Here is a 25233-nt window from a genome sequence, read left to right as displayed (position 1 = left end):
GCTAAGAGCTCATCCAGTCCATTCTGCTCTGGTGGATCCACATCTCACAGTTAAAGCAACGGCCACCTGCATGCACAAGTCCATTTGCCCAAATGAAGCCTAGAATGGCTGTGGAATGAGAAGTGCTGCTTCCAGGCATAGCACACTGCATTGCAGAAGGGGAAACGGAGAATCAGGAAAAGGTGAGTTATGAAGTCAAAGAGCATTCTGCACCACTGAGGAGCTGGCAGGTGGAGCAGCTGCCCCAGGCCCAGGCACAGGAAGGACACCTGGCCTGGAAGCCACTCCCACCTCCTGCAGAGGCAGTGACAGAATGTCACTTGTCAGATGGCGAAGGACTCCCACTCCAAGTGTGGCACTGTCACCATCTCCTCTTCCCAGATGAGAAAACTGAGGCTCAGAGAGACTTACGCAGGGTCACAATGTCAGTGACAGGTGGCTCTGAGACAGACTCCAAAAGCCCAGCCGTGCTGCCTCCTGGAAGTGATGACAACTGGCCATTCTCAGGCTTTACCTTCTCATCTGTAAAATGGGCTGAGTGATGATCTTGTTCCCCAGTCTGACCAGAGACCAGCCCCTGCAGTCGTTTGAGGTCTGCAGAACTATTATTATGTAAGGATGCAGGGCTCAGGGCTGAGATCATCTATAACTGATGTGACACAAGGGGGCCACGCTGTGCTAAATCAGCCAGTCAGGCCCCGTCCCCCAGCTCTCTCTTGGCCCAGAGGGGCCGGGTCGTTTCCTTTGTTCCACAGGCACAGAGCTGGTAACAAGGCAGCCAGGAGCTCAGCTGTAGACCTTTTTTCATTATTTTCCACCCTGTTAACCTCCATCACAAGTGAGGCTGCTGTCAGCCTAAATGAGAGCTGAAAAGATTTATCTCACTTGTCCCAGGGCTCAGCTCAGGAAAAGATCCTTCATTTCCTAAAGGCCCAGATGACCCTTTCTCTGTGAGTCCCTCCCACCCAGAAAAAAAGATGTGACAGCGGCAGCAGCAGGCGGGGGCTTGCAATGGGACCAAGCAATCTGAATCCCTTCAGTCTGGCTTTGCAAAGCACTATGTGAATTTTTTTTTTATTGCACTGTATTTACCTTTCTAATTATGTTTGCTTACACAAATATTAAACTTAGACTACACTTCATAAACACAGCCCCAGGAGGAGACCAGAGCAGATTGTGTGGCGGGGGGCGGGGGTGGGGGGCGGGGAATTAGCCTGCAGTAACAATTTTGCAATAGAAGTCATCCTCAAAGTGGACAATCCACATACAGACCAGGGAGAGATGACTATATTTCAAACCAACTTGTCTTCTTCCTCTGTGTGACTAGCAATCCCAGGTCACCTCTTCCCTAAAACTGGTGCCTGGCAAGAACAGATGAGCTGGATCATTTTAGTAGTAATAGTCTCTTACACTCGTATTATAATAGCCAGCTTTCCTGAGCACTTAGTGACAGGCGCTGCTTTCCATGCTTTACTTGGGATTAATAACCCTCTTAACCCAAGCAACTACCCTGTGGGTATTTCTATCCCCATTTCACAAATAAGGAAACAGGCTCAGAGAGTTTCAGTAACAAACCCAAAGACACACAGCTAATAAACAATTGGACCAGGATTATGAAGCCAGAAATTGAAGACTTGTGGACCCAAAGACCATATCCTGAAAAACTTCTCAATAATACCCACCTCCTTCACTTGCACCATTTCATTTAACCCTCATACTGCCCCTGGGAAGCAGATGATCTTAACCTCATTAGATAGACAAACAAATGAGCAAAATTTGACCCTAAAATTCCTGTTACAGAAACAGATCTTAAGAAAATAGCAGTGGCCCAGCCAACATCGTTCTCAATGGTGAAAAACTGAAACCATTTCCACTAAGATCAGGAACAAGACAAGGTTGCCCACTCTCACCACTATTATTCAACATAGTTTTGGAAGTTTTAGTCACAGCAATCAGAGAAGAAAAAGAAATAAAAAGAATCCAAATCGGAAAAGAAGAAGTAAAACTGTCACTGTTTGCAGATGACATGATACTATACATAGAGAATCCTAAACATGCTACCAGAAAACTACTAGAGCTAATCAATGAATTTGGTAAAGTAGCAGGATACAAAATTAATGCACAGAAATCTCTTGCATTCCTATACACTAATGATGAAAAATCTGAAAGAGAAATTAAGGAAACACTCCCATTTACCACTGCAACAAAAAGAATAAAATACCTAGGAATAAACCTACCTAAGGAGGTAAAAGACCTGTACTCAGAAAACTATAAGACACTGATGAAAGGAATCAAAGATGACACAAACAGATGGAGAGATATACCATGTTCTTGGATTGGAAGAATCAATGTTGTGAAAATGACTATACTACCCAAAGCAATCTACAGATTCAATGTAATCCCTATCAAACTACCAATGGCATTTTTCACAGAACTAGAACAAAAAATTTTACAATTCATAAGGAAACACAAAAGACCCCAAAGAGCCAAAGCAATCTTGAGAAAGAAAAATGGAGCTGGAGGAATCAGGCTCCTGGACTTCAGAGTATACTACAAAGCTATAGTAATCAAGACAGTATGGTACTGGCACAAAAACAGGAATATAGATCAATGGAACAGGATAGAAAGCCCAGAGGTAAACCGATGCACATATGGTCACCTTATCTTTGATAAAGGAGGCAAGAGTATACAATGGAGAAAAGACAACCTCTTCAATAAGTGGTGCTGGGAAAACTGGACAGCTACACGTAAAAGAATGAAATTAGAACACTCGGTAACACCATACACAAAAATAAACTCAAAATGGATTAAAGACCTAAATGTAAGGCCAGACACTATAAAACTCTTAGAGGAAAACATAGGTCGAACACTCCATGACATAAATCACAGCAAGATCCTTTTTGACCCACCTCCTAGAGAAATGGAAATAAAAACAAAAATAAACAAATGGGACCTAATGAAACTTAAAAGCTTTTGCACAGCAAAGGAAACCATAAACAAGACCAAAAGACAACCCTCAGAATGGGAGAAAATATTTGCAAATGAAGCAACTGACAAAGGATTTATCACCAAAATATACAAGTAGCTCATGCAGCTCAACATCAAAAAAACAAACAACCCAATCCAAACATGGGCAGAAGACCTAAATAGACATTTCTCCAAAGAAGATATACAGATTGCCAACAAACACGTGAAAGGATGCTCAACATCACTAATCATTAGAGAAATGCAAATCAAAACTACAATGAGGTATCACCTCACACTGGTCAGAATGGCCATCATCAAAAAATCTACAAACAATAAATGCTAGAGAGTGGAGAAAAGGGAACCTGTTGAGCTGTTGGTGGGAAAGTAAATTGATACAGCCACTATGGAGAACAATATGGAGGTTCCTTAAAAAAACTAAAAATAGAAGTACCATATGACTCAGCAATCCCACTACTGGGCATATACCCTGAGAAAACGATAATTCAAAAAGAGTCATGTACCACAGTGTTCATTGCAGCACTATTTACAATAGGAAGGACATGGAAGCAACCTAAATGTCCATCAACAGATGAATGGATAAAGAAGATGTGGCACATATATACAATGGAATATTACTCAGCCATAAAAAGAAACAAAATTGAGTTATTTGTAATGAGGTGAATGGACCTAGAGACTGTCATACAGAGTGAAGTAAGTCAGAAAGGGAAAAACAAATACTATATGCTAACACATATATGTGGAATCTAAAAAAAAAAAGGTTCTGAAGAACCTAGGGGCAGGACAGGAATAAAAACGCAGACATAGAGAATGGACTTGAGGACACGGGGAGGGCGAAGGGTAAGCGGTGATGAAGTGAGAGAATGGCATGGACATATATACACTACCAAGTGTAAAACAGATAGCTAGTGGGAAGCAGCTGCATTGCGCAGGGAGATCAGCTCGGTGCTTTGTGTCCACCTAGAGGGGTGGGATAGGGAGGATGGGAGGGAGACGCAAGAGGGAGGAGATATGGGGATATATGTATACGTATAGCTGATTCACTTTGTTATACAGAAGAAACTAACACACCACTGTAAAGCAATTATACCCCAATAAAGATGTTAAAGAAAAAAAGAAAGTAGCAGTGGCCCATCAACAGATGAATGGATAAAGTACATGTGGTATATCTATATATACATATACAGTGGAATATTATTCAGCCATAAAAAAAGAATGAAAGTCTGCTATTTGCAGCAATGTGGATGGACTTAGAGAATATTATGCTTAGTGAAGTAAGTCAAAGACAAATACTATATTACATCATTTATACGTGGAATCTAAAAAACAATACAAATGAATGTATATGCAAAACAGAAAGAGACACACAGATATAGAAAACAAACTACTGGTTACCAAAAGGGAGAGGGGCAAATTAGTGGTATGGGATTAAGAGACACAAACTACAATAAATGAAATAAATAAGCAACAAGGATATATTGTGTAGCACAGGGAAATATAGCCATTATCTTATAACTTTTAATGGAGTACAATCTACAAAAATACTGAATCACTATGCTATACAACTACAACTAATAGAATATTGTAAATAAACTATACTTCAATTAAAAAAATAGCAGTGAATGTGACAAAGGTGTATATAAAAGAAGCTCACAGCAGCAGTATTTATAATAATATGGAAATCACTGAAGTGTTCAACAATAAGGGATTGGTTAAATAAACTAGGGTACAACTGTATGATGAAATACTATGCAATCTTTCAAAATGTTGTGGAATTATATTTATTGATATGGGAAAATTTTGTAATCCAGTGTTATATAATTTGTTAGGTGACATAAGCAGAGAGTAAAATCGTATATGCGGTCTGATCTCATTTGGGAAAAGTACATACATATTCTAGAAAGTGTATAAAATCAGCACTCATAGAAAATGTATTTACATATGTACATATAAAGAAGTTCCTATGACAACCAAAGTGATTATGGCTGAGTGACAGCATTTCAGGTGACGTTAATTTCTAAGTGTTTGTTTGTTTTTGAATTTTATTTTTTATATAAGTGTGAGCTCATCTCTGTTTCCAAATCTCCTACAATGAGTGTACTACTTACCTAACCATGCAAAGGTTTTTATTTTTGTGGTGATGGTGGTCGCTGAAGTGGCTGAGCCCCCCAGCCACATCCAGGACTCAAACTCAGGGTCTGCGGTGCCAAGTCCAGGCCTCAGCACCCTGCACCCTTCAACATGCCTGACCCCTGGTCCCATGTCCCCAGACCACACCCCACCGTGGCTGGCTGTCTTGCCAAGGCCAGCCTGGGGCAGAAACTCGGGTGGCCCAAGTACCCACCTTTTTGAAGAGTCTGATGACATCCTCGCTGATTTGGGAGAGGCGAACGATGACATTGTTCATGAAGATGTCGTTGAGGGTGGCATGGTCTCGGCTCTCCCGCCTGGTCTGATGCAGGACTAGATACCAACAGTTCACGGGCGAGAGGAGATATTGGTCCTTCCTGTGGAAACCAAGACAGCTCAAGTTGGCTCCACTGAAACTGCCAGCCACACAGTGTTCTACGTTGTCACCCACCGTGGCTCTTTTGACCCTCATGGGGCCCTTTCAAACTCGTTTAATTATAACATATTTAACAGCTGGGGCAACAGAGACCATGAGGAAGCAACCCTCCCAAGGTCACAGAGCAGTGCTGGGGCCAAAACCCAGGTCTTTGACTAGAAGTCCTATCCCGTCCTACTCTCCCACTGGATGTAGCACTTGCTACATGTATCTCTCCCTTCTGAGAGGAAGCTGTCTTCCCTGGAGTTAAGAAATACTAAACCAGTTGTGCTTGAAATTCTTGTATGAGTTCTAGAAATATCCAGGGGAAAGAACAAAAAGTGGACCCTTTCCTTCCCCTCCTTGCCTCCCCCAACCCCTGGGGGTCCCTCAGGCTCTTAACCTTTTTGTCCTCCTCCAGGGTCAGTCCTGGTCTCTTGGCCTCTTGGAAACACATTCCTTTGCCCCTCAATGGAGCTGAGGGCCTGGAGGATTTCAGGTTCTATACTTGGGAAGAGAGCCTAAGGAAATCTGCTTTTGAGTGAAGTACACACAAGACAAATCTTTGTCCTTCAAGGACTGACACATTCTTAGTGTCCTCTAGCTGGGCATTATGCTAAAAGAGGGGTTCTCAAAGTGTCGGGGTCCCCAGACCAGCAGCAGCATCGCCTGGGGTCTATAAGAAATGCAGGCTCTTGAGCCTCACTCCAGCCCTGCTGAATCAGAACCTCTGGAGATGACCCGGTGATCTGGGTTTTAACAAGCCCTCCAAGCTGCTGATTCCCACGCAAGTCTGAGAACCACAGATCTATGCACCAGTGTTTCCCAAAACTTGGGAAATGGGATATTTCCAAAAATGAAATGGGGGATATTTCTCTTCTCTGTGCTTTACCAAAGACCCCTCTGTTAGTCTCAATAAAGTGTATATAGTGTCCAGGAAGACAGTAAAGGACAATCAGAAACCAAAATCAAACCAATAATCCCACGTTGCCACATGGGGCATCTGGCATGTGTACTTGACCTAAGACCCTTCCTCCACTTTCCAAGGCAGGAAGGTGATGTTGGGGCAGAGGGCCATCCACCACCTAGGGTGACTGGCTCAAGGTCCAGTCCCCCAGGCCTGCCTGGCTCCCCCAGGGGGCTGGCCATGGTTCTCTGAGGAAATGCGGCCTCCCACGATCAGTGTTTCTGAGGAAGGGAATTCTGCTGACTTCCGCTTTGACCACATCATCCTCCCAAAGCCAAGTGGAAGCGTAGCCCTGAGGGCCTCTGGGCAGCTACAGCACGTACACCCCTCACTGCACCCAAACCCTGGGCTTGGGAAGGATAGGTGAGGAGAGGCCAGTTGACTTTTCTTTCTGTCACCAAACGGGCTTAAAAATCTGCCCAGGTAGTCGGAATTTGGGAGAAAGGAATTTGGTTGAGAGAGAGGATGGATATGTTAGAGACCTCTAAGGAAAATGGAGGAGACATTATGCTGTAAGAGAAACGAAGCAGTTTCTCCTTTGTTTATAGCCTAGAGAAAAGGCCAGAACACTGAAATCCAACAGCCCAGCCCAAATCCCTCAGCATTTATTCCGTGTCAGGTCTCAGGTGGGCTCTGGGTGAGCGTGGACACAGACCTGCCTCGGAGGGGCTCCTAATGAGGTGGCTGAGGCAGAAGGATTACAGTGGAAGGTGCTGAAGCGCTGGGATAGAAACATGCAGAGCACCCGTTCTGCGCGAGAAGCTGGAGAAAACGCGGAGCCCACTCCACGTCCCCGTCACACAGGCCCCTTTGCTTTCCTGCCAGCTTCTTCCCGCCTGGGGTCTTCACGCGCGCTGTGCCATCTGGAATGTGTGAGCCCCTGCTCTTCTCTCTTCCTGAGTCTTGGCTTAAATGATACTCCCGGGAGAGTGTGCCTCGGAGGACCTCGCTCTAGGCCAGCGGTTCTCAGAGGTGGTCCCCAGCCCAGATGCATCAGCTTCACTTTGAAATTTGTTGGAAATGTAAATTGTCGGGGCCACTCCAGACCACTTAATAAGAAATCCTGGAGGTGGGACCAGCACCTGTGTTTTGACCAGCCCTCCAGAGGATTGCGATGCACTCTCAGGTTTGAGAATTCCTGCCTTAAGGAGTTTCCACTCCCCACCCATCACCCTACTCGAAGTTCTGTGAAAGCAGGAACTGTTTCTGTCTTAGTCACCATATCCAGTGCCCAGCAATGTGCCTGACATGTAGTAGGTGCTGTAGAAGAGAAACCCAACAGAAAAGGTCACATTTGTGCTGGGTCTTGAAGAATAGGTACGAGTTTTCCAAATAGAGGGGCAGAGAGATGGAATTGTAGGCAGAGGGACCTGTGGATACAAAGATAGAGAAGCAGCTCGGCAGAGCTAGAATTGTGAGCGTGTTAGGGGAGGACATACGGATGGGGAGACAGGTGAAAGGTTTGATTGTGGGGAATCGAACACCAGCCTAATGAGTTGGGATTTTATCATCTAGGCCATATGGTTCTCAACCCAGGTTGCACACTAAAATCACCTGGGAAGCTTTTAAAAAACACCAAGACCCAGGCCCCACCCAAGACCAATTAAGTCAGAATCTCTGGGGGTAGAACCTTGGTATTTTTAAAACATTCTCTATAAGATTCTAATGTGCATCCAGGGTTAAGAATGCCTGCTGTAGGCAGTGGAGAGTCATGGAAGTTATTTAAGCAGAGGTATGATCTAACCAATGTGTGTCTTAGGAAGATCATTGCGGGCAGACTGGAGGGTGATGGACAGATGAGTGGGTGGGTGGATGGGTTGGTGGGTGGGTGGCTTGTTGGGTGGATAGACGGGTGGATGGATGAACAGGTGGATGAGTGGAGGGCTGGATGGGTGTGGGCAGAGGTGTGGGGCTGGAGGCAGGAGGACCAGTCAGGAGGTGACCCTAGTCCAGGAAAAGAAAGATGATGAGGGCCTGGGTGGTGGCCAGAGAAGGGTGAATTTAAGAGACTCCTCACCAAGAGAGCAGAGAATCTTGGAGACTTCCTGGAAATAGAGAGGGGGTGGGGGAGGGGGAAGTGGATGGTGATTCTGAGATTTGGATCTCAGGCGACTGGTTGGATGCTGATGACATGAACCAAGATAAGAACTGCAAGGGGAGAAGTGGGTTTGGGCAGAAAATACTTTACATCCCATTTCCACAGCTTCCTAGGTGGCGATGGAAATGCAAAGATGAAAGGAGAGATGAGATAATTGAGCTGTTACCTAAATTACTTCAGGGGCTGAGCTCAGCCTGGGATGCAAGAATTGAACAGCATCAGGGAATTAAATGTGCAAAATTTATGGAAGTCACAGCCAGAAGGTAAGTTTCAGGGGAAAGGAAAAAGGTCTTGAAAGGGTGCAAAAGTGCTGGGACAGCTTGGGGACCATTAATTAGGTCACCTGGCCAGGGAGAGACTGGTTAGGAGAAAGAGTGGAAAGGAGGCGCTTTCCTTATCAGCAGCTGTGGGCAGGAGGCAACACAGACGCAGACGAGATTACAGGGGCGGCAGAAGGAGCAGAGGCAAGGAGGGGAGAGTTACCCGAAAGCAACCAAGGACTTGTCAAGCTAAAGTGAGTGGCTGCTGAGGAGATGAGGCCTTGGTTCATTCAGGTTTTCATTCATTCATTGTCTGTCTCCGTGTGTACGTGCCAGGCAGGCGAGGGGCTGGGGATGCAGCAGTAACCACAGCAGGCAAGACCCTGCTCCACAAGGCTGCATTCGGGTAAGGGAGACACACAAGGAAGCAGAAGATGATGATACAGCCTCATAAATGTAGTGATGGGAAGGAGACTATGGGGCAGAGGAGGCCCCCTCGCCCAGATCTGGTGGAGGGGTGAGCATGGATGGCTTCCTGGAGGAAGCACTTTCTAGACTGAGAACTAAAGGCTGGAATGGAGTTTGACAGTGGAGAGCTTTCTAGGTGGAGAAATATGATGAACAAAGGCCTAGAGAGAGCAGGTTGGTGAGTCAAACATAGTCAAGGGGACTCAAGAATCATGTCCTGGAGTGATGGGGGGAGAGTGAAAAACAAGGTTGGAGAATTAGGAAGAGCCCACATAGTTAAGGGCCTTAAGTCCCAGTAGAGAGTTTGAGCTTCATCCTGAGGTTGGCGGGGAGCCACTGAGGGGTTTAGAGCAGGGGAGTGAAAGGATAAAATTCCACTTTCAAACTCTCACTCTGGCTACTGCGTGGAGGATGGGCTTGAGGGGGCCAAGAGGGAAGTTGAGGGATTCAAGAAACATTTAGGTGGCAAACTGACTGGACCCTGAGACTAACTGGTTGGGAGGGAAAAGAAGATGCTCAGAATGACTCCAAGTCTTTCAGGCTGGGTGCCTGAGAGCAGGGGTAGCATTTACGGAGATGAGGAACATTTACAGGGGCAGGGTAGGGAAGGAAGGCGATGAGTTTTATTTGAAGACGGCGAGTCTAAAGGGCTTGTGGAACACTCAGAAGGCGATATCTGGGCTAGAGAGATAAATGTGGACGCCAGCAACAAGCACTTGGATGATATTTGAAACCATGGAATGACCTGGAACTCTTTACAAATGCACGTGACCACCACGTGGCAGAAAAGGCAAATTCTCAGGAGGCCTGTCGAGGCTGCAGCTGGAGGGATGGGGCAGGGCTGCGCTCCTCCTGCCCTGGTGAGCTGGAAGAGGCCTACAATGGGGATGATGTGCCAGCCCATCCTCTGCAGACACTGTCCCAGGCCTGCCGTGCAACCAGCAGCATCCATCCTCTGGGTCCACTCCAGCACGGGAGGCTGCTTCTGCTCTCCCCATCTTCTCCCAGCCCTGGCTCCCCTCGTGTGGGGCAGCTCACTTGTAAACTAAAAGACCGGGGTGAACAGGGCTGTCCACAGCCAGGGTCAGGGTGGAGTTGACCGCTCTGTGGAGAGCTGCCATCTGTGGCCTTGGCCACAATGGTACCTGGCTCTCACCACGTCAGAAAGAAGAGGGAAGGCCACAGATGGGGCCCAGCATGGTGAGACAGAAAGACACGATGAAACAGAAAGACACCTGGACTTGGGGGGGGAGGGGTACCCCTAAGTCCATACTGCCTGTGTGACTATATGCAGGTCTCTTAACCCCTGTGGCCTGCCTACTTAGACCATATTGTCAACCTTGGTGTTAAACACCAGAAAAAAGCTCCAGGGTCATTCAGCAGTTCCCCCACTCGATACATTCTTATTGCATATTTCACATGGACCAGTCCCCTGGGACATGACATGGAGCGCAACAGACACAGCTCCTGCCTCCACGGAGCTTACAGTCCAGTGGGGGAGACACATAACCCTCAGAGAGTTCAGCACGTGTGGATGGAGTCACAGCCACAGAAAGTGCCAGAAAGGAGAGCATCGTGCATGAGGACTCATATCGAGGGGACCTGGCCGTATTTCGGGGGTCTCTAAAGTGTCCCTAAGGAAGGGGCCTTTCAGCTAGGCTCTAAAGGAAGAGATGGGGAGGCAGGTAAAGGGGCCAGGAGAGTGGGCTTGCGGGTAACGATTCCAGGCAGAGGGAACAGAATGGGCAAAGGCTCACTGCGGGGCAGGGAGCTCGGTGCATTTAAGGCACCGAATGAAGGCCAGTGTGGCTAGAGCCCGGGGAGCAAGGCAGAAGAGGGGCAGGTGCGGGGTCCCGAGGGCTCCGGCCAGCGCACTGATCACCATCCCATGGGCCATCTGGATTGTACCGGGACCGCAGGAAGAAGCATCCAGGCCACGTATGGCAGAGCTGGACACCGGCCTTCTCTTTTCAGGAGGTTACTTGTCCCTTTTGAAAACAGGACCCCTTTGACCTGAGATCCAGCTCTCCATGCTAGCAGCCATTTTGCCTGCTGCAGCCACACTTCTGGAAGATGCCAAAATGAACCTGGGCAGGCGTTCTGTCCTCTAAGGCACATCTGGAGGGCTTTTCTCCTTTTCCAGTCTTGCATCCCTGTGTCCACAGAGCAGGTGGAAGCTGCTGAGCTAAGGTATAATTGAGAACTTTCACATAGATGTGTATGTATTTTACTTTTTACAGCCAGAAAACAGCAACGAAAATTTCTGGTGAGTCACAGCTTTCTTTCCTTGGCTAGGGGAGCTGGGTACGAGGATCCAAGCAACTGCAGCTAGAGGAGCGAGGCCTCGCCAAGCTGGTGAGTTGGGAAAATGAAATCAGCAGTGAGCCAGCTTCTCCCTTCTTCTTCTTCTGGCTGGGCACCGGAAAATTCCACTTAGCAAACAGAACCCATTTCCAGGCCTGTTGAGCCCCATCCAAATGCAGATGAATGCAAATCCACTGCCCGGGGATGGTGGTCCCTCCGGGAGGGAGGGGAGCTCCTGCAGCTGACCCCGTCCCCAAGACGCGGAGTCCCTGCCTCTGGCTTCCCACTCGCTTCCAAGACATTCCAGGGTCTTGCACTACGCTTGCTTGGGCAGCTGCCAGCAAAGCTCAGAAAAGCACTCCCTCAATTAGTTCCGGGGCCCAAAAAGTATGGTTAACCTCTTGCTACCTAAGTTGCCCCAATCAGGATTTGGAATTCCTTGTCCTTGCTGGGAGCATGAATCATTAATTCTGAAAATATTAACTGGGTGCCATGTTTTGTGCCAGACAGTGCTAAGCAAAGTGAGTCATGCTCCCTGATTCATGGAGCTTACGGTCCAGTAGGGGCCTCAGGTGACAATCAAATAAGCACGTAAGTAGATAGGAAATGGCGTCGGTGATAAGAGCTGTGAGAGAGAAATGCATGGTGCCTCCTGAGTCTATAACGGAGCGGGGCGGGGGGGGGGGTTTACCTCACCCAGGGAAGATGGAGGTGGTCCTTCTTGTCACTGAGACGTTAGCTGAGATGTTTCTCCTGATTGAGGCCTTCCCTGCCCCCCAGCGGCTCCTGGATCTCTAGTACACCACCCCATTTTATCGTTATTACAGCACTACCACGCCTGACATCCGTCCTGTTCATTTACTTTTTGTTTCTGTCTTTGACCCCTTTCCAGCTTACATCTGTCCTCTTCACCACTGTTTCTCTGGTGTCAGGCAGGTCTGGGCACACAGTCAGCTGATAGGTGAAAAGTGCCCAGAAGGATGAGGTGGGACCAAAAAAATGCATAGGTTGTACAGTGGCCTAGGGATAAGGGAGAGCATCCCCAGCAGTCGATATGAAGGCTCTGCGTGCATGGGCGCCTTCCCGAGGGCAGAGCGGATGTCCAAGGGGTGGAGACAAGGCCACAGAGGCAGCATAGACCAGGGCCTTGAGGGACAGAATGAGCATCTGGGCTGTGTACTGCTGGACACCAGTCTTCAGTAACAGAGCACCACAGATGGGTCACTTCAAGAGCAGAAATGTATTGCCTCTCAGTTTTGGAGGCTGGAAGTCTGAGATCATGGTGTCAGCAGGGTTGGTTCCTTCTAAGGGCTGTGAGAGAGACTCTGTTCCGTGCCCCCCCTCAGCTTCTGGCGGTATGCTGGCCATCTTTGGTATTCCAGCCATCTTTGGTGATCCGTGGCATGTAGACACATCACCCCAATCTCTGCCTTCATGTTCACGTGATGTTTTCCCTGGATGTGTGTCTATGTCCAAATTCCCCTTTTTTTATATTATAGGGACACCAGTCATGTTGGATTAGGGCCCACTCTAATGACCTCATCTTTACTTGATTACCTCTGTAAAGACCCTATTTCCAAACAAGGTCACACTCTGAGGTACTGGGGGTTTAGGATTTCAACATGTGAATTTTTGGAGGACAAAATTCAACCCCTAGTAGGCTACTACCCCAAGTGGATCAGGAGTCTGAGGAGAGTTTACATGGTCACTTGGGCATCTTTCCTGTGGTCCATCAGAGGAGCAAATGGACCTACGACACAGAGGATAAAGTCTAACCTCCTCCGCCAGCATTTAAAGCCCATTTAAGGCCCAATCTGCTGCCTGCCCAGCCCTCTCCCTCATCCCCCTTTCTGCTCCAGGCAGTGGGTGAAGCTCTGCGCCAGGAATGGGTTTCTTCATTTACCTATCTTTTGCCCCCCAAGGCTTCTGAGTCTATTGTACTGGGAGTTGGGGAGCATGGCTCTGCTGCTAATTGGCTGTGTGTTCTTGGGCTTGCGGCTCGACCTGTCTGAGGCTTTACTGCCTCAGCCAGCAAATGGATGCGTGAGGGACGGAGTGGCCAGTGAGGGCCTTTCAGACCTCTGTGACAAGAGCAACCATATATTTCAAAACCAAATGTATACATGTGACCTGACAAAGGATTTTTTTCCCAATTCCCCAACTTATTTATTTGAAAAGCCTAACAAGAAGCACAAAAATGGAAACAGTGAATGGCTATTTTCTACACTTTTATGTATCTAGCTTCAAAGACAAGAAAGTGAGGCTGCTGAAACCTGGGAAGGACTCTTCCTGGGTCACATGCATCTCCACCTCGCATCTGTGCATTCACTCGCTCGGAATGCCTTCCCCTCTTCACTCCACGCAGCAAAATCTACTTCAAAGGCCTTTCCTCCAGGGATCACCTGAGATCCACAGAATGTTCTGTCTGAACCACTCATTTCAATCTTCTCGTATAGTTACTTCCAGATGACATTTTTTATCTTCTCGCTTAACTCACTCGTCAGTTGCCCTCCACACATGTGGGCTTGTGTCATCACTTATTCTATAAGCCCCTTGAAGGCAGGAACCACCTCTCATATTTCCCTGTATCCCTCCAGAGCCCTTGGCAGACTCTAATTCATTCACTCATTCACTCACTCTTCTAATATCCTTTGAGTATCTGCCATGTGCTAATAGGCACCGTCCAGTCCCAGGGGATTAAAAAGATGACTGGATGAGCCTTGAGAAGGCTCACGATCTAGTAGTTGAACTTAAGGCAAACCGAGAAGTCTTATGGCCATTGGTCAGAACACCTTTAGTTGAAGTGAAGGAAAAACTTACTTCAGACTGGCTTAAACAAAAATGGTAGTAATGGGAGGAAGAAAAATTTTCAGGATCAAAAATTTTAATTAAAAAAATGTAAAGGAATAGGAGGTTGTTGCCCGCAGGCATGGCTGCATCCAGGGGCTCAAAGGATGTCAGCGGGACCTGGTCTCTATCATTTGGCTCTGCTTTCCTCTCTCTGTACTGGCTTCACTCTCAGGCAGGCCCTCTTCAAACCAAAAGTACCCTGACTGCTAATAATCCCCGTAAAAAGAGGGCTTTTCCTGACCTGTTCCACCAAAAATCCTGGATTGCAGGTCGCTAGATTAAAGCTCTGTGGCCAAGAGGATACAATGCTGGTCACAGGCTCACCATTGTTCAGGGATGATTCCCCAGAGGAAAATCTAGGTCTTGTTATCAAAAGAAGAAGGGAGGGATGCTGAGCAGGGGAGAGTAACAGACGTTTCCTATATTATGCTGTGTGAGGAAGGGGATCTCAGAGGAGTGGGGGAGGGAGCGGCTCATTCTGCCTCAGGGTGGATGGGTTATCACAGAAACATTTGCAGTGGGCTTGAAGCACACGTAAGAGTTTGCTGGATGGGAAACACAAAGACAGACATATCCTGCAGGCAGACGGAAGGCTGAGTGTGAAGCTGTGAGGTCAGACAAGACATGGATGTTCCGGGGCTGAAAGAAGTTCTTTTGGGCTCGGGCAGCAGTGATGCAGGGCATGGTGAAAAGGTGGCAGGAAGGGAGGAGCCACGAAGGACTTCGAAGGTCAAGGCTGAATGAAGGTTTTGAATGGTCCAGTGATATGATCGCTGGGCGGGAAGGCCAGGTGGGAGGCACAGCAGCTGTCCAGGTGAGGGGGGAGAATTTGGGGCTTTGCCTGGGAGTCACCGGGTGGCAAACAGTGGATGTGAGGCTTCAGGGCAGGGCAGCCCCTTCATGAAGCTGAGATCTGCTGACTTAGAAGCTGCTGTTGGCTGACACCAGCCCTGAGACAGTCATTCCATAAGGGAAGAACTACATCCACTGGGTCACCTGCCCGAAGCAGGTTCTGCTTACCCATGCTGGGTGCTATGGAGTCACAGGCTGGGGTTCAAATACCAGTTCTGCTCCTCACCAGCTGGGTGAACTGGGAAGCTAGTCAAACCTTTTCTTTCTTTATCTGTAAAACAGGGTTGATAACGCCTACCTCACAGTGGTGCTTTAAGGATTAAATGAGGTAATTCATAAGACACTCTCAGCATCAAACCCAGTGCCTGATAATAGTAATAATCATTATTACTGGCATCACTATTATTGCCACCAGCACCTCACTTGGCTATTGGGAAAATCCATTGACTGGTGTATGTGACCATACAGCCCATGGTAGGTTTGCTATAAATGTTGGTTTTCCTCCTCCCATTACTACCTTCTCCACCAGTAAACCCTTATGTGTACTTCAAGGCCCAGTGCCAATGGTCCGGAGACGCCCCCTCCACCCTGAGGATCACTCCTCACACCTCAAAGTGATGGCACACTGGGTCTGGTTCAGCAGCACTCCTGAGCTCCCTTTTGACTCGCTGAATGTATTCTTGGTACTGGAACAAAAATTCCTGCCTCATTAGGCAACGTCTGGCCAACCTCATCTTCTCTTTCCCTGTGAGAACTTTTGCCTTGGTTTATCCACCTGCAAAATGGGTGCATCACGTGGTACGTGCAGCACCCGGCAGAGGAAGGGCGCTGACCCACAGTTCCTCCGGTCAGTTCTTTCACCAGCCAGCGGGGATCCTAAGCCAGGCCCACCCTGTCTGGCCTTCAGGTCCTCTGCCTGTCAGATGGGGATGATGACACCTTCCCTGACTCCCTCAGCCCACCAGGACTCTTGGGAGGATTTAAGCAGCTAAAGGCTAGGAAGGCACTCTGCAAAGTGTAAGGTGCTGTATAATCTTGGAAGATCATTATTGTCCTCTTTGCCTAATGGAACTGAGTCAAAACTAAACCCCTGCATATCACTGCTTGCTAATTACAACAACATCTATTTTATCTTTATTACAACTTCTATTTTCATTTTTAGAATAAAATTCAAATGATATACACATATCTATGTGTATCAAGCATATCCAAACATAAATAAATCACGTCCTGCTTAATATTAATACTTTGGAAGTTGCTGATTACAGTCTCTGAGGATTCCAGGAAACTGGGTGTAGGATCTGGAGAGGCCCCAGAAGGAAAAACTGGAAGGAGGATAAGGGGCTGTAGCCATTGCAAAGACCACTCAAGGGGCTGACCCTCCTGCCTTAAAATCCCTCCCAGCAATGAAAACAAAGGTGGGGGATGAAGAGGGTGGAGATGAAAGATGTGCACTTTCCAGGAGGAGCTGGCAGGGGCCCTTGGGGTATCTCATGTTGGCTTCAGGATTTCTGCCATCCTGCACACCACCATACTTCATACCTCCCTGTCGAGTGTCTCTTTTTACTTAAATGGATTTATTTACAAAAAGGACTCTCCCTAGTCTTAGTTAAAATAAAAATTTAAAAACCAGCTTTACTTGCCCTAAATAGAAGGTTACTGGAAAAAAGTAAGTTCCCAAACAGTATCACTGAATCCTAGGCAGAGGCTGATACCCAAGATCTGCTGTCTGTTTGTTAAATGGAGGGTTAGAGAGGTGTTAGCAACACACTAGAACCAAACTATAACCACAAAGACTGAAAGAGAACTGAAAAGATCAGTCACTATTTATGGCACACATGCTATCGATGATCCCTCCCTCATTCTGAGGAACACTGATCCGGTCTGACAAGCCTTCACAATGTGCCCCTAAAACACCCAACTGTGTTGTGTACACACCTCCATGGATTGGGCACTCACACCTCCCAAGGCAGCCCTTTTCTTGCTGGACAGCTCTGGCTACTGGAACGTTCTCAAGGTTAAGTTAAAGTCTGCTTTTCTGAAAATGCTATCCTTGGACCTCACTTCTCTCCTTCAGCATCCCCACAAGTCTATTTCCTTCAAGTATTTGAAGAAAGTATTCAGTAGTATCTTGGTCTTTTCAGTGATTCATTCAAAAAACTTTGATAGAGCTTCTATTGTATGTCAGAGAGACAGAGGGACTAGAAATGGCGCCTTGCCGTCAAGCAGCTGGCAGACTGAGGTGGGAGAACGAGACGTATGAATTGGATCATTCCTTGATAATCTGACCCGAGCCCCAGGAGAGTGACATACAGATCACCATGGCAGGCCAGGGGAGGAGCAGTGACTGCGAACCTGGGACCTGCAGCAGGGACTTCGCAGAGGAGGTGAGCCCTGAGCTGGCCCTGGGGAGACGAGCATGAGCTGACCAGCAGAAGGAGCCCTCTGACGCCCACACGAGGAGGATGTGGTCTGATGGCTGACTCTCCGGGAACACGAAACCAGCCCAGAGAGGTGAGGGGACACACCGAGAGGCATGCAGCTAGAAGAAATTTTGCACTTTGGAGCCAGTTAAACCAAGATTAGAATCCTAGATTATCACAGTAAGTGAAGTAAGTCAGACAGAGAAAGACAAACATCATATGATATCACCCATATGTGGAATCTAATTTTTTAAAAAAAGATACAAATGAACTCTTTTACAAAACAGAAGCAGACTTACAGACATCGAAAACAAACTTATGGTTACCAAAGGGGAAACGTCGGGGGGAGGGTTAGTTGCATCAGGAGCTTGGGATGAACGCACACACACTACTATATATAAGATAGAGAACCAACAAGGACCTACTGTATAGCACAGGGAACTCTACCCAACATTCTGTGACAACCTATATGAGAAAATAATCTAAAAAAGAATGAATATATGTATATGTATAACTGAATCACTTTGCTGTACACCTGAAATTAAAACAACATTGTAAATCAACTATACTCCAATAAAATTAAAATATTAAAAAAAATCCTAGTTCTGCCAGTTACCTGTTCTAGCTGTGTCCCTCTGGACAAATTACTTAATTTCACAAAACCTCAATGTTTTCAACTAGAAAGACAGAGATAGTACCTGCCTCAAAGGTCACAACGTTTACCATGAAGGTTAAATGACACGATCCATGTCAAACATCTATAGGGCACCGGGCGTATGGTAATATGGATATGGGGGGAATTTGAAAGATTAAACAACCTACACAGCACAGACACAGAGCCACCAGGAAAGAGTCGGCTGGCAACCTGTCCTAGGAGAATACCAGCTCTGGACAGCATTACTGGAAAGCCATCACTGGTGCGATGGTAGCCATAGTAACAGCAGCAGCTATGAATGGAAATGCGATTCGCCACCTGGAGGACCTCCCCCATTATCCCCACCTCGGTCTGAGCAAACCTTTTCATTATGAATCCTTTGCACATTTTACTCACTAGAAAAGTGCTTCTATCCTTAGGATTCACCTGGAAGGCTAAGTCTAAATTATAGCATCTTTTTAGGGAAATGCTACATCTGTGGAAACAAAAAGTCTGTGATGTTTTATCCCCCCAAAGAAGCATTTTCTTGGCAATCAACTTAGCTGCTCACTGAATCCTCCCTCTCAACTGCTCCGTGAAGCTAAGAGATGCTCCAAACCTCCTGTGCAGAGAATATTAAGCATTATTCACTGACTGGCCAAGCACCTCCCAGCTCCTTCCACACTCTGACTTTCCACAGTTTAAACATGTTTGAATAGAATTCCCTGTTGTTTTTTTTTCACAGCTGTCCAAATAGCAGCAACCAACACTTAGACTTCTGGAGGGAGCATTTTTAGCAGGTATATCCCCGGAAGGTCAGGGGTGTCAAAAACGGAGGGAGTCAGAATTCTAAGAAGGGGGCTGTGTCACCTCCCACACTATTTGCATGTAGCGTGAACATTCCAGAGGGGAATCCAGAGTTTGTCTCAACAGAGCTTTTTAAACTGGGTCCCAAGGAGCGCTTGTTTGGTAAAAAATTAATAAACATCCTGAGAGAGGGAGAATCCTGTGGTCAAACAGCCTTCAGAAAGAAGTCAACAGGCTTATTTATTGTAAAACCTCTCAGAGCCTTTCATGGGGAATCTCTAAGGGGAGGCACAGAGTGGCAGTCTTTCCCACCTCCACTCATTCTCGCTCTCTTTGCCTTCTCCCGCACGCCCCACCACCAGCCTCCACAGCTGGACAGCTCAAGGTGTTGGAGTTTCAGAAAACACTTCTCTGGAGGAAGAAGAAATCTTAGTTCCAGGAAACCTCTGGCTGCCTAGACCTACCAAATTTGTTCGCAGGACACCCCTCTACCCCCAGAGGCAGGTCTTAAGGTCCCCGTGTGCCGCCCTCCCCAGCACATTCCTGCTCAGGACAGGCTCCCAGCCTCAAAAAGGAAAAGGCCAGCGCATCTGGCCCGGCTGCAAAAGGGCAGTGGATCATGAATTTTATGCTGGGGGAGAGGAGGGGTCTGGAAAGCCAGCACAACCTGAAAGTGAATTGTAAACAATTTATCACCTAGAAAGTCATCATCCTGGGCAACTCTTCAGCAGTGAATGGCCATCAGAATCCCCTGGAGGGCTTGTTAAAATACAAATTGCTGCCCACCCCCACCCCCCAGAGTTTCTCATTCAGTGGGTCTGAGGGGAGGCCAGAGCCTTTGCTCTTCTGACAAGTTCCCCCGGGATGGGGACGCTGAAGCTGCTGGTCAAGACCACACTCTAAACTAGAGCTCAACTTCTGCGTTCCCAACTCCCCAATGAAGGACTGTCCTCTCAGCAACCCTGTGCCTGTGCCAGGTACCACAACTGGTGGTACCTTTGCCTTCACCCAGATGGCCTCCCCAAGCTCCTACTGCAGCCACAAATGTCCCCTTCCCTGCCCCCAACCACCCCCAGCCCAGAGTCACATTAATTACCACCTGACCTTCATTCATTCATTCAACAAACATTCAGTGAGGACCAACCATATGCCAAACCTGGTGCCAGGTGCTAGGGACCCCAAGTCAACAGCCACCCCCTCTTCCATCTCAGAGCTGGCAGCCCAGTCGTCAAAAGAGGGACAGACAAGGAAAAAAGGTGACTACAACACAGGGTGGCAGCTTTTGCCTTAGGCCCTTCTCAAGTCCCTTCATCTCAAGTCCATAACAGATTCTTCTCTTTTCCTCAATTCTGCCTCTGACAGATTTCCCAGCACCTGTCCACTCTCTGTCAGCTCTGCTATCACCCAGGCCCTCGTCACCCCTGCCTGGAGAGCTATACTCCCATCACCCTGCTAGTCTGCTCAGCTCCACTCTTGTCCCCTCCAATCCAGGGTGATCTTTCAAAAATGGAAATCAGATCATGCTACTCCTACTGAGGATGGCTATGGCTCTCCTCACCACCAGTTCCAGCCCCATTGGTCTCTCTTCCCCTCACACTGTCCCCACGGCTGCTCCTTCTCACCCCTCGGGTCTCTGCTTAAATGCCACTTCCTCCAGAAGCCTTCCCTGGCTGCCGTTTTAGCTCAGTGCGGAGGATTCAAGAGGGCTGCGAATCCTTTGACAGTCCTCCAGTGAGAGGAAGGCTTTATTTTCCCTCCCTTGAGCTAGAGCTGAGACCACTCTGATCAAGAGAATCTCAGCAGGGGCTGGAGGTGGGGTCCAAGAAGACTGCGGATTGCCCTCCTGCCACCTCGGTGCCCTGAGCTCCCACGACTGAAGTGAGGCCCTGGCCCCATGTGGAGAGGGAGGCAGCCCAGCTGAGCCCAGCCTTACAGCTGTCTTCACCAAAGTGCCAGGGAACGTGGGGGAAGCTGTCTTAGACCCTCCAACCCAGACCCTAGCAATTGTTCCATCCCAGCAATCATTGGATTCGTTTATTTGTTTTCTATGTTTGATTTGCATCTCTCTCCTCCACTAGGTGGTAAATTCCACCACAGCAGGAACCAAGTCTGTCTTGCTTGCCACTGTAAGCCAGGGCCAGGCACGTGGTAGGTGCTCGATAAATACCTACTGAATAAGCGAATCAACAAGTGCAGAATATTGTGGGCACACACAGGAAGGCACCAGGTCAGACTCAAGGAAGCTTTGCAGAGGAAGTGACATCTAAACGCTGAGGCCTAAAGAACAAGCAGGTGGCAGGGTTCAAAGAACAGGGCCTCAGGGACTGGGTGCCTGCCCCAAGCACACCACCTATGGAGGACATCCCCCACGCCACGTGCGAGAGAGAGAGAGAGAGAGAGAGAGAGAGAGAGAGAGAGAGGGAGAGGAGGGGCAGTGTCTCATTAACCTGTGTCTTCATCATGAAGCACGGTCTAAGAAAATAAGAGGTCCTCAATATACACATTTCAAATATGATGGCCCACATGGCTTTTCGGAGAGAGATGCCTGAGCTGGAAGCCAGGAGCCCTGGGTTTTCTCACTCAACAGCTCACGATGTGTCCTTTGTAAAATCCCACTCAGCTTGCCTGGCACTCAGTTGGCTTGAGATAAAACCACTGGCTCCCTCTCTGCATCCCTGGGTTATCATCAGGATTGTAAGAGAGCAAAGACGTCAGAGTGCTTTGTAAAAAGTGTTAGAATAGAAATATGTGACGGTAGAAAAGACACACGTGATAATGTTTTTCTCTGAATGTTCAATCTGCCCCAGGTAAACTGTCAGGGCCACCAGCTGAGCCTTTCTTTGAATCAGGTGCCACATGGAACTCAGTCTGGGTTAGTCTAGCCCAGACTCCTCCTGGGTACCTCCTGGGCAGCTGTAAATTTTTCAGCTGCCCAGGTGGAGAGGGAGCAGCTGGAGCCGTAGAGAGACGGAGCCCATGGAGAAAAAGGAGGAGCAATGGACTTGGAGTCAAGAGATGTGAGTTCCTGTTATGGACTGAATGTTTGTGTTGCCCCAGAAGTCATATGTTGACACCCTACTCCCAATGTGATGTTGTTGGGACATGGGGCCTTTGGCAGGAAATTAGGAATAGATAAGGGCGAGAGGAAGGGAGCCCTCATGATGGGATTAGTGCCCTTGTAAGAGTCTCTAGAGCTTGCTTCCTCTCTCTGTTCCTCTCCCTGTGGGAGGACACAAGGAGAATCAGGTGTCCACAAGCCACAGGAGGGCGTTCACCGGAACCTCACCACGTTGGCACCCTGATCTCAGGCTTCCAGCCTCCGGAAGTGTGAGGAAAAACATGTCTGTTTACAAGCCACCGGTCCGTGGTACTTTGTTATAGAAGCCCAAGTGGACTAAGGCAGTGCCCATCCCAGTTTTGCCACTGATTTGCTGTGAGATCTCGGGCAAATTAATTCCCTCTCTGAACCAAATCTCTCAGCCATAGTGAACTTCATAGACCAAGTAAATCCCCTCCCTCCCTTTCTTCCTCCCTTCCTCCTGCTCACTCACAAAGGCCCCACCTCTGCCCCGAGGGGGCCCAGTGTAGTAGGAATAAAATGACCAGACCCATACCCTGAGAGGGTACCTGGCAGATAGGTGGACCCTCTTAATAAAGGATCTACAAGACAGCAGGACAAGGCTTCTCTGGACAGCCAGGACAGAGCACAGCACAGACCCTGTGCACTGAGCTCCAAAGAAGAAGCAGCCAGAGGTCAGGCTGGTTGGCCCTGGGGTCAAAGGGCAAGTCCAGGCATCCCCTGGAGACTCCTGCTTCCAAAAGCCATCGGGGGCAATGCCAAAGCATTAGCCTCATGCAGAGGGCCTGCAGCAGCTGCACTGGCCAGGGCCACACCCTAATTAGACATTTTCAGAGCGTGTCCAGCGGCCTGCTTGGCCGGACTGCCAGCTGGGGCTCCTGTTCTGTCTGGTGGCCTCGGTTAATGAAGCCATGAGGGGCTGACTGAGCTCATTACAGGCAATGCAAGGGAAGAGGGGATGCCCGCCCATGCTCCCCCAGTGCCCCGCCTCCCTCCTCTCCACCATGTTCACACCGAGAACGGGAAGAGAGCTGATTTCAAACCAAGAGGAAGGAGAGGGGCAGGAGCTGAGCTCCAGCCGGATCACACAGCCTGGATGGCTCCCATGACAGCGCAGCCAGAGACGTGGGTTTCTGCAGTGTGTCTGTGGTTTTAGGGGAGTGTTCAGAGTCCATGGCTGTTCTCAGACCACACGCAGGCCCTTTCTTATCTCAGGCCAAGGAGGCAGAATGAGAGCAAAGGTTCAAATCTGTCACTTTCCAATAATTGGCCCACAGACATGTTTGTACAAGCCACTCAGTCAGAGCTTCGCTGTCCTCATCTCTAAGATGGGGTAGTAATACCCATCCAGCTCAGAGTAAGTACTCAGTTAATGTGCTCAATAAATCATCGCTGTTGTTTTTATTATCAAAAGGCAGGCAAGAAAAGGCACAAAATGTGAGCTTCTGAGTCATGGGACTGCAAGTGATTTTTTTTTTCTTCTACTTTTCTACATTTTCTAAATGGTATACAACGAGTATTTTACTTTTATCATTTAAAAAAGCACACCCTTTCTCCAAAAAATATATCAGAAAAACAAGATTATGTATGAAAGGGCCCAGATAGTGCCTGGGAGGAAGTTATTAACAGAAGCATCCTCCTGCAGTGAAAGTTTGAATAGATGAGATTGGGTGGAAAAACATGCATGGTATTTGCAAAAGTGTAATACATTTTTGCCCTTTAATAAAGCAATTTCTTCTCCCCAAATGTCAAGGGAAGAAGGCACAATAGTGAGTGTTCAAATGCTGAGGCACCGATTTAGGGAGATGTTGAGGGGAGCTTAAAGGAACAGCACTCCCTGGCCGGAGCAGAATGCAAAAGACAGAGAGAGCAAGGTGGACGCAACTAAACAAAGGGTGGTCTATACACACAATGGAGTATCATTCAGCCTTAAAAAGGAAGGACATTCTGACACATGTGACAACATGGGTATACCTTGCGGACATTAGGCGAAGTGGAATAAGCCAGTCACAAAAGGACAAATACTGTATGATTCCACTAATATGAGGTCCGTAGAGCAGTCAGACTCATAGAGATAGACAGTAGAATGGTGGGTGCCAGGGCGGGGGGAGAGGGAAATGGGGCATTATTTACAGGGTGCAGAGTTTCACACTTGTAAGATGAAGCAAGGGTTCTGGGGAAGGATGGGGGTGATGGTTGCACAACAGTGTGAATGTACTTAATGCCACACTCCTGTACATTTTAAAATATTTAAGGGTTTCCCTGGTGACGCAGTGGTTGAGAGTCTGCCTGCCAATGCAGGGGACACGGGTTCATGCCCCGGTCCGGGAATTTCCCACATGCCGCGGAGCGGCTGGGCCCATGAGCCATGGCCGCTGAGCCTGCGCGTCTGGAGCCTGTGCTCCACAATGGGAGAGGCCACAGCAGTGAGAGGCCCGCGTACAGCAAAAATATATATATATATATTTAAGATGGTAAACTTTATGTTATGTGTATTTTACCACAATTTAAAGCTACGTAGAGAGAAAAAAAGAGATCGAACCCAGGGGAAAGAAGAACGGGGCAGGCAGGATGAAACAAGTCTCTGGTCTCCTGGGGTTGAGGGCCATTCACTGGAGAGATGACCCACAGGGGAGGGGGACCTCCAGGGAGTACGGCGGAGGGGGAGACAGGTGTAGGAGGACGCATCCCGGTGAGGTCGTGGCTCCTGCCCACACTTGGCGGCTGGCACCGTGGGTTCTGAGCTAGGGGCATTTGCAGCTGGAGAACTCAGCCAGGGACGTGCCCAAGAGGACCAAGCCTCCCTCCCTCCTCGAAATCAGAGCTTGGGGTATGAGAAATTAGGCCCTGGAGGGTATGTGTAGGTAAATAAGCAACTAAGGCAGCAACTAAGCCTGGCACCGTCCTCCAGGGGAGGAAGGAAGGGGAATGCTTTGAGCATCTGTTTCACAGGGAAGAAAT

At 48.1% G+C, this 25233-nt stretch overlaps 1 protein-coding gene across 8 annotated transcripts in view; it reads right to left on the bottom strand.

Moving 5' to 3' along the window:
* SRGAP3 (SLIT-ROBO Rho GTPase activating protein 3) overlaps positions 1-25233 on the bottom strand; it is a 333106-nt gene that overhangs the window by 112019 nt on the left and 195854 nt on the right. For all 8 annotated transcript variants that reach the window (XM_070046600.1, XM_070046601.1, XM_060307410.1 and 5 more), the window contains one exon: positions 5330-5492. In XM_070046600.1, the coding sequence (XP_069902701.1) occupies positions 5330-5392 (63 nt within the window). In that variant the 5' untranslated portion in view covers positions 5393-5492. The remainder of the gene's footprint in view (positions 1-5329; positions 5493-25233) is intronic.

This window comes from Globicephala melas, chromosome 11 (genome assembly GCF_963455315.2).
Source record: "Globicephala melas chromosome 11, mGloMel1.2, whole genome shotgun sequence".
Classification (NCBI taxonomy): Eukaryota; Metazoa; Chordata; class Mammalia; order Artiodactyla; family Delphinidae; genus Globicephala; species Globicephala melas.
Note: the sequence above shows the minus strand (reverse complement) of the source record. Positions and strands in the feature narration are given on the sequence as shown.